The sequence below is a fragment of the Herpailurus yagouaroundi genome, unplaced genomic scaffold (genome assembly GCF_014898765.1).
Source record: "Herpailurus yagouaroundi ecotype Mexico unplaced genomic scaffold, PumYag 206, whole genome shotgun sequence".
NCBI classification, from domain to species: Eukaryota; Metazoa; Chordata; class Mammalia; order Carnivora; family Felidae; genus Herpailurus; species Herpailurus yagouaroundi.
The window spans coordinates 6,099,701-6,109,928 of NW_024412437.1; the positions used below are offsets into that span (position 1 = coordinate 6,099,701).

Here is a 10,228-nt window from a genome sequence, read left to right on the forward strand (position 1 = left end):
GTCCCGGTCCCTTTCCCCCATTGCATTCGCGGCTCCTCCGCAGGGGAATTCGGGGGGCGTGGGGCCGTAGGTGGGAGCAAGGGGACAGGGAGGTGCGCCTGGGCTGCAACGCAATGCAATCCTCCCCGCCTGCAAACGGTTCGCCCGGCCCTGGCACCCCGCGGGCCCCTCGAGGAGGACGCACACAGCACGGCCGCCACCGAGCAGAGGAAAAGGGAAGTGTGGGGCTCCGAGACGGCTAAGGAAGCTCATCCCAAGGCCAGGCTGCAATTAGGCGGCCGCAAAAGCCCGGCCGCGGAGCTGCCCACCTGCTGCTGTCCCAGCTGGGGCGCAACTTCCTCCTCCCCCGGCCGGGGCCGGACTCCCCGACCCGGCTCGGAGGGCGGAGGGGGAGGAAGCGGCGGCAGGTTCTCCTCGCTGGCAGCGCCGCGGGTCGCGGGTGTAGCATCCTCCCCTCCCTGCCGCGATTCCCGGGGCCGGCCGTGCGGCCAGGCGCGCCGCGATTGGCCGGCAGAGGCCGGAGGGCGGAGCCAGGCGGGCCGGTATCTCAAAAGAGCCCAGGATATTGCAGAGCGCACTAGAGCCCTGGCCAGCGCACAGTCTCACTCGGCGCCGGCAAGCTGGGTCTTGGGGATTCTGGTTTGCTTTGGCTCACTCGCTTTTACAAACTACTGGATCTTACATGCCTCTGTACCCCCCACTTCCACTCCATGTCCCCATGCTCCTGCGCCAGCAACAGGTAAGGGCTGCTGTGTGTTTTCTTCCCTCCTTGTCTCCCGCTGCCTGTGTGTCCGGGGGAGTGGACTCGGGCCGCCGTCGCCGACCCTACCCTGCCCCGCTGCTCCAGAGGTGCCCAGCTGTCACGCTGCTGTAGCGCTTACCCACGCTGCGGAGTCCCAGATCATGCCTATGGAGTTTGTGTGCGCACCAGAACATCCCCAGAGCTAAAAATACTGAGACATGCTTGGAACAGTTGAGCAATAGAAACAGATTTCTTTGCAGCATCTGTGTGTGCTCATAACTTCCAATGCACCAGCTGTAGCGAGATACTGAGTTTGGAGACATGGGCCAGGGAGCCTGTGTTCGATTCTCGCTCTAAGGGAAGAAAAAAAAAAAAAAAAAAAAAAAAGGCGGGGGGTGGGGAGTGCTTCTAGAACACTGGTCTCAAACCTTGGCAAACTTGGGACTCAGCAGTAGTCTTGATCCTTGGCGTTTTTTTGTTTTTGTTTTTGTTTTTGCTTTTTTTGTTTTTTTCCCTTTGTCATTGCTTCAAGTGCAGCGTCGAGTTCCAAACAGAGCGAGCGTCTCTCAAAGTTGCTTTGCTGGGGAAAGAGAGCGCGAGCCCGCGTTGGATTTGAGCCCGAAGACAGCAAAACTTTCACATCATATGTCACTCTGTCCTAAGCAACGTATTATTCTTAGTAATAATAGTATTAATACCTAAGTTGAAGACAGGGTGATTTCAGGAAAGCACAGTGGTCAAAATGACTCGATTCTGCAAAAGGATTGCATCATAACATAGACTTGTCATGACAATTGAAAAAAAAAAATCGAGATAGGAAAAGGGCAGTTTAATGTCTGTGTCTGGATAAGCCTAGCAGTAGGATGGTAACTAGGATACCGCTGTGAATCCTGGGGATTTTCATAAGCTCAGAATTTACCTGTTAGGAAACAAGGCATTGAAAACGTGTTTTAGGTATGAAAGAATGCATATTGGCTTTTACCACTTACTTTCTTTTCACATTAATAATCAAAAGGCTGTCAGATTTCCTCTCACTAACCACTGCCCTGTGTCTGCTATATATTACCTGTACACTTATTAGCTTTTTCTCAGCTCCCCTCCTCCCCCACCCCTGAGTGATTTATTTATATTTGCCAATATCTGAAAAGTCTCCAGGCTCAGGAGTAAGAGCTATTACTTCCAGGATGGTGAGAGGGGTCAACGTTGGGGTCAAGGTCATTTAACTTTGCTTTAACCCCTCCCCCTCAGGTTTTGGTGGCACTTTCTTTAATGTTATTGGCATCCATAGGAATATTTGCTCTAAACGCTTGTGAATTTGGCTTTTTTTTTTTTTTTAAAGACACACAGTATTTCTGCTACCTTTAGATGCTCCAGCTGTAGAATCTCTGGTTAGCTGTAGAGTCCTTGAATAACTTTTCCGTAACATGAAAGATGGGCCACATTTTTACCTGACCTGACAGACTGTTGCAGGTTTTATCTCACCAAAATGTGTATATTTCTCAGCATTTGCAAATGCTGAATGATGCTACGTGCATTGCCGAGTATAAACGGTAGAGTGCTCACATAGATAAATGCATATCCCTCTGCCCTTCCCCTCCTTCCCCTCCCCCTCCCTTCTGTTTACTGAGCTTCCAAGAGGCTGCTTTGCCAGCAGTTGTGCTCACATAGCAACATGTGCCCTGAGCACACTCAGGCTGGTCTATATGGCGTCAGCTGGGGAATAACTGCTCTAAACACTCATTAGCAGACCTTTCTTTCAACCCAGCACACTTTCTTTACCTATCCTTATTTCCTGTCCTTAGTTAGAAACTTTCTTACCCACTGTTCACCGGGACCTTATTATGGGACACATGTATTCTTCATAATTATATTTTTCCTGTTTTTTATAACCCATCTTGGAAGTATTTCCCATATGGTAAAAACGATTCAGATTCACTCATTGATACAGTGTTATTTCCTTGACCTTGAATTTATCTGTAGTGCTCTCTCTCTTTAACATCTACCTAAGATTGAAATGGCTGAACTATTTTTTTCCATTGCTTATGCTTAATTTTGGCTCAGCCTATAAATAGTCTTAACATGAACACCACCACATGTAGCCTCTCAATTTCCCAGAAATACTTTCTACCTCATTGGTTATAGCCTGGGTAAAATGATTATTTGTATCTATTAAATTTACATCAGGGCCTGAAATATTTTGGCTCAGAGGGGAATTTACACATCAAATCAACTATGGATTTTCCTGAATTGTACCCCTCAAGGAGTCACATCACTTAGTGATCTCCTCTACTCTTGATTGAATGTTTCTCACACAACAATTTTGAATGTATGTCTACAATAAAGTTGCATGAAAGCCCTGTTCCTAATGAAAGTTTTTTTTTCTAGACACTCATGAATCGGTGATTTTCAGTGAGAGAAAAGCAGGCAAGGAAGTTTTCTGCTTGCGTAAAGTCAGTTGGGCATGTGAGTAGGTCAGTAAAAAGGACATTCATCATAATGAAATATTAAGACAATCACCCTAGCAAACTGTGGCAGGTTTAGAGTTTTGCTCTGTGATCAGTTTCCCGAAACTCTGAATATACATAATGTGTGTAGACACATATACACACAGAAATCTGTTTTGGAGCATATCTATTCGAAGTGACAAAATCTTCCATTTTGCCAAAAAACAAAAAACAAAACAAAACAAAACAAAACAAACCATCTTTTTTCTCCTTTGCAGGCAGAAGGGTAAAATTTCTAAATGATGCTCTGCGTGTGGAACAAATTCTGTCATTAACAGTGCAAATAAGACAATAATAGTCGCTCAATACAGGCTGTTTTCAAGTTCTAAATGCAGAAAGCTATCCGTAGGAAGCTGGTATTATGTTTTGTGGAATTCGAACTAATGTCCTGGGGTCAGGATTTTTGGAAGATCGTAATTCAGTCTTTAGATTTCATATGGTTGTTATGCTTTAATCTGGAAAGAGTGAAGAAATAAGTCAGAAGAAATTTGAAACTGTCTACTCGTGGTCCCTAATGGTAACTCAGATGGAAGGCTTGTTTTGAATCATGAAAAGGGAATTTCTTGGTGTCAATTTATAATATAAGATTCTGAAGTCATTCAGAGCTCAAGGATACAAGCACTATTTAAGTGAGCTTTCTCCCCATCCCCCTTTTTTGGAAAGTACACCTGTATCTGCTGTTATATTATTATCCCTATCTGGTTTTGTGTAGAAATCCTTGGCAATTTCACATGAGCCCAATAATCTGAAATCACTGTTAAAACAATTCTTTCCATGTCCAGGACCTAGAACCCTGAGGAACAGGAGGCTTGTTCCTTTTGTCCAAGTACAACCTTCGTAGGGAAGCAGACAAAACATTGAAGCAGGTGGAAGACTGGGAAGGCACAGTAACTTCTTTTTATAAAGTAATTCAAAGGCACTTTCAAATCGGGCATCATTTAGGTGTCAAAAGCTGCCAAAATGTAACACACATTGCAATTTTCACAGATGACTAATCTCAGGAAAAATGTGTTGGGGCACATTCTTGCATAATAACTTGGATAAGGAGGGAGAAGCGAAAAGCCTGTAACGAGGCATTTTCAAAGACAATACACCTTGCCTCTCTTTAGGGGGGATGTACCAAAACAAGATACATGAACAGCTTTATTTATTTTTTTTTTTTTTGCAGTTGGCTTGGCTGAGATTGGTTCTGTTAACCACTTAATCCGAATGTGGTTTGGAGGGGGGGGAATAAAAAGTGGAGTCCTCATGATCAGGGCTGCAGCAAATCTCTGCTCCTTGCCATCCGGTTTTCATTGTCCCCCTTTATTGCAGGAGATCGATTGGGTTGTTTGACAAGTGGAGGATGGCTTTTGGTTTTTATATGCCGTATTCGTTTTGTTAATTTCTATGTGGCGAAGAAAACTTGTTAGACTTTATCTTACACTTCTGTTTGTTGGTCAAGGAAAAAAATAGTTTTCTTTGGAGTGAAGATGGGAAGTTAAATAGATAGTTTTTACCTAGGTTAGGATAAGGCAAGAGGAAAATATTGAAAAACTACTATTTGTTCACATTAGGTAAAGGTGAGTGCCTTCTCCATGGGAACATATAGCAAACAAGAGCGCTTGAAGTGAAAGTAAACTGACATTATGCTCTACTCCTACAAAGTTGTCTCTGTTTGGGAAGACCCAGAATTGGACCCACATGAAATGAGTTCCTGCCTTATCTCAATTCGCTAAAGACCTGGTCCTTTGGCACAAAGGTGCTTACTTCCTAGCCTGTCATTACACATGGCAGTCCCATCTCCAGAGAATTTCAGGACTCATTGCTAGGCAACAGACTCGCTCTTTATCCCCCAGAGCAAACCTACGCCTTCAAGTCAGAATCACTTGCACTAACAGAGATGTTATCAGGCATTTCTGCAAAGTGGCTGCTTGCAGCGTGTGAAGTGATGCAGCAAGCCCAAACAGTCTCCAGAAATTGGGACCGATTTCAGATCATCATAAGGGCTGTCTACTCAGTTTTATCATTTAAACAAAATAGTCTGTGCCTTCTGCTTTCCACCGTGTCATCAAGGGCTCCCATATTCTCCCACAATGCGCCTGCAACTCAAATTAATATTAATGTTCTGCATTTATATGAAATGTTCTCTAGACATTTTGAGTTCCCAAAACCTGGCGACAGACTTTGGACTTAGCAAGCCTTTCTCCTGCTTAGTAACTCGGGACCCTAGCATGTAGAGAAGGCAAGAGAGAGAATAAGAGAGGTTATCTGTAAAATAGAATCTCCTAGATTGCTGGAAAAAAAATTGGGAGAAAAGGACCTGAAATGTTGGTTGAAAGGCTGTTCCAAACAACTAACTCCTCTATGTTTATTGACTTTGTTTATATAATACAGATATTTTTTAGGGTACAAAGAAATGAAAACTCCTGTTATTCAATGCAGAGTGTATTTCTCTATCTCTGACTGTATCCTGCTAGGACATGTTGCCTTAGGGAGTAGAACCCTTCAATAATGACTTGTTTTCTAATGAATAATGTCTTTTGTCTGTCTGTTTGGTTTTTTTCAGGACATGTACCCTGGATGTCAGCTGAGTTACTAAGGTAGTGCTGCATGTCAGTAGACAGACCTTGGTAGAACCTCAAGGCTCCCGGAGACCCCCATCTCTCCTTGTTTTTTTGTGTGTGTGTCCTCACTGAACATTCAAAACTGTTTCTCCAAAGGGTTTTGCAAAAACTCAGACTGTTTTCCAAAGCAGAAGCACTGGAGTCCACAGCAGAAGCGATGGGCAGTGTGCGAACCAACCGCTACAGCATTGTCTCTTCAGAAGAAGACGGGATGAAGTTGGCCACCATGGCGGTTGCAAATGGCTTTGGGAATGGGAAGAGTAAAGTCCACACTCGACAACAGTGCAGGAGCCGCTTTGTGAAGAAAGACGGCCACTGTAATGTTCAGTTCATCAATGTGGGTGAGAAGGGACAACGGTACCTTGCAGATATCTTTACCACATGTGTGGACATTCGCTGGAGATGGATGCTGGTTATCTTCTGTCTGGCTTTCGTTCTCTCGTGGCTGTTTTTTGGCTGTGTGTTTTGGTTGATAGCTTTGCTCCATGGGGATCTGGATGCATCTAAAGAGAGCAAAGCTTGTGTGTCGGAGGTCAACAGCTTCACAGCTGCCTTCCTCTTCTCCATCGAGACCCAGACAACCATCGGCTATGGCTTCAGGTGTGTCACGGACGAATGCCCAATTGCTGTTTTTATGGTGGTGTTCCAGTCCATCGTGGGCTGCATCATTGATGCGTTTATCATTGGCGCAGTCATGGCAAAGATGGCAAAGCCGAAGAAGAGAAACGAGACTCTTGTCTTCAGTCACAATGCTGTGATCGCCATGAGAGATGGCAAACTGTGTTTGATGTGGCGGGTGGGCAATCTTCGGAAAAGCCATTTGGTGGAAGCTCACGTGAGAGCACAGCTGCTCAAATCCAGAATTACTTCCGAAGGGGAGTACATCCCCCTGGATCAAATAGATATCAACGTTGGGTTTGACAGTGGAATTGATCGCATATTTCTGGTGTCCCCCATCACTATAGTCCATGAAATAGATGAAGATAGTCCTTTATATGATTTGAGTAAACAGGACATTGACAATGCAGACTTTGAAATTGTTGTGATACTGGAAGGCATGGTGGAAGCCACGGCCATGACAACACAGTGTCGTAGCTCATATCTGGCCAATGAAATCCTTTGGGGCCACCGCTATGAGCCTGTACTCTTTGAAGAGAAGCACTATTACAAAGTGGACTACTCAAGGTTCCACAAGACTTATGAAGTGCCCAACACTCCCCTTTGTAGTGCCAGAGACTTAGCAGAAAAGAAATATATCCTCTCAAATGCTAATTCATTTTGCTATGAAAACGAAGTTGCCCTCACAAGCAAAGAGGAAGATGACAGTGAAAACGGAGTCCCAGAAAGCACTAGTACAGACACACCCCCTGACATAGACCTTCACAACCAGGCAAGTGTACCTCTAGAGCCCAGGCCCTTACGGCGAGAGTCGGAGATATGACTGCTTCCTTCTCTGGAATATTTACTTTAAACTACAGTCTGTTGGTCAAAGGCCCAAAACAGTTATTCAGACGACGGTACTGGTGAAGAGGTGGGTCAAGGCAAGTGGCCACAAGGGACTGAGGCTAGTACAATGGTTTCAGAGAAAGACTGTAAGCTCGGAGATGAACATCAAGCACTCAACATGCCTCCCCCTCCCCACCCTTCCCACCCCCAGCCCCGTGACCCAATGGCACATACATGTTGTAGAATAAGTTATGGGGTCTTTATGTATTGTTTTGTGTTTTTACAAAACTTGAACTTGCAGGCAAGCCTTGGTTGGGTATTTGACTAATCCAGAATGCTTCTCTTTAGGGAACAAGAATGTTTTTAATGGCATAACAAAGGCAAGACTCTGCCTTAATTTTTGAAAAGCTGCTAACTACATGAACACAAATTGTATTTTTGTTGTTGTGTAGTTTTTCTTTCATGTAATTTAAAAGTCAGTGTTGAACTTTGTTGAAAGCTCATGATATGTGCTTCAAAGTGGCAAGTGTTTGCCAAGAGCTGCCAAAACGAGAGCCTGATTTTTTTGAGGCCAGTAATTTGTTTGCTAGAATTGATTTTCTCTCTCTCTCTTCCTCTCTCTCTCTCTCTCTCTCTCTCTCTCTCTCTTTGGTTACATAAGGGCATTATGTAACACTAGCCAAATGGTAGCCTCTGGGTTTGTTTGTTTTGTTTTGTTTTTTTTCTTCCATGATGTTAATGGGTTATCTCAAATTTTAAGTTAGACTACCTAAAATAAATACCAAAGATAATGCACATTTTTGCACAGTGGAGCTTATACTAAAAGGGATAAAAAGCCCCGTGGCTGCCTTGAAATCAAGAGACAGTAACTTTGAACCTCAGCAAGACCTTGAATTGCCCTTTCCTTTTTCACCTTATTCAGAAAATAGAACATCATACACACAGAGTCTAGTAAGTGTAGTGCTTTTTCAGTTTTGTTCTTTCATGCAACTTGTGTATGATAGGAGAAAGAAGAAAGGGGAAGTAAAATTCACACATACACAATATTAAATATCTTTTCTTTCCTGCGAGGTAGGGCTGGCCAGGCTAATGCATAAGGTGCGAGATGGCGACATGCTCTTAGATTTTTCTGGGTTTTCCCCTGTTTGCACATTCCAAAATGTATTCCTAGGTTGGAGTTTGTTGGCATCCTCAAGGCTGAGCCGTCCAACATGAAAGATAAATAAGGTTAAACCCTTGTGGCCGAATTCGTTGCCCCAACTGTCAGGACACTTCCAGCTTGACTTTGCCTTTGAGAAGATGCCACAGCTGGCCTCTAGGCTGGTTCTTCCGATCGGTCTGTGTGGAGCAAGTCCCCTGGTGTCTGGGAGGCTGCAGATGCCAAAGGAGGAGCCAGCGAGATGTGGACCAGCCACTTCTGATGTAGTGCATCAGCTCAAGTATTCAGGAGGGAGAGGAGAGTTACTTTCTTTTTTAGTGGTAGAGGGTAGGAATGAAAATGTCGCAGTGTTTTAGGGTCAACAAGAGCCGTAGAAAATATGAGGCGGCCGCAAGTAGAGGAGATAATGAACTACAAGGTGTACTTCTCCTTTATATATGCACACCTGGGGTTGGATCTGAGCTGATCCTTCTAGCCTGTGGATCCTGAGAGCAGGTTACTAAGGACACGTTTTCGAGAAGTCTCTCCTGCCTGGCTGATCGAAACTCTTTTTATTTTTTCCCTCTTGCTCTAACTCAATAACGGAACTCTCTTTTTTTGGCTTAAAGTTCCTTATGTGTGAATTCTGGGGGGGGGGGGGTGCTGACTTTTCTTTTTAATTGGAGTCTCAAAATCAACTCTCTTACGGTATGATATCCCTGTATGCCATTAAAAAACAGCTTGTTCTGAAATCCTGTATTTTGTAAATTGATGTGTGTGATAGTCTCTGGTTCTTGAACAGCCATCTCTGAAAGCCGTGCCTGCAATAATATGACAGATTCTGCTGTTCTCAGCCTTCAAAGTCGATGGGTTTGAAAACTGGTGTTCTTTTCACCGAAACCAAGACAGAGATGTCAAGCAAGTGGATGCTATGTTAAATCCAAATGTAAAGGCAGGTTTGGAAAGTTGTTTAGAGAGTTGGAGGAATTGGGGTTGATGGGACAAAAGGATTGACAGAAGAGGGAACAATTTGGCTGTTGACAGTGAGTGAATACTGAGGGCTCCAGCTGCTGCTATTTCGATATGTTGCAAAGGAAAATAATCAAACCAAAGAGTATTCGGTGATATGTAAATGAAAGGAAGATGCGATGGAGAATGGGGGTGACCACTGAGGAGGTTCCTCCCAAACACACAGTGCTGCCACTTAAAAACACTTGAGATATTTGAAAGGGGGTGGGTCTGGGGGCAAGGATGAGGGAGGGAAATCTTTCAACTTCTTTCTGAAAAAAGGAAAAAAAAAATCTAACATTTCTGGTGCACAGGTTTGTTTTTGTTTTTGGTTTGTTTTTTTTTTTTTCTTTTCCAAGAAAATTTTGCAGAAGCTATGTTTTTAAAGTGTACATTTTATAAAGTTTATCAGATATTTTCATATTTAAAGCCAAATGTAAATAGACGTCTGTAAAGGGAAAAAAAATTGCCATAGAAAGTATAATTTCCGTAATTTCTGAGAGCGAGTACCTATATGCTACCGGTTAGCATGGTTTTAGCAAATATTTACCAGCCTTATAAGGTTCGTGTTACTATGTTCTGTTATTTATTTCAGCATGGACTGTTCATTTGAAAGCTTTTTCTAGTTATTAGTATTTTTAACAATTACAAGCTTTAAATGGCAATTTTTTTTTTTTTTTTTTTTTTTTGTCAAGAGCCAAGACGCAGGTAATGCACAACATGTCTTGTTGCATTTTACCTTCAAAACATTTGTCCTTATTGACTGGGTCTCCTTTCCGTAATT

The 10,228-nt window shown here is 43.5% G+C and overlaps 1 protein-coding gene across 1 annotated transcript; it reads left to right on the forward strand.

The window, feature by feature from the left end:
• The first annotated feature begins 570 nt into the window (after positions 1 to 570).
• Positions 571 to 9,529, forward strand: KCNJ2 (potassium inwardly rectifying channel subfamily J member 2). The gene is made up of 2 exons (XM_040452243.1): positions 571 to 739; positions 5,795 to 9,529. The coding sequence occupies exon 2, from the start codon at positions 6,010 to 6,012 to the stop codon at positions 7,291 to 7,293; it is 1,284 nt and encodes a 427-aa protein (XP_040308177.1). The 5' UTR covers positions 571 to 739; positions 5,795 to 6,009; the 3' UTR covers positions 7,294 to 9,529.
• Positions 9,530 to 10,228: the final 699 nt, after the last annotated feature.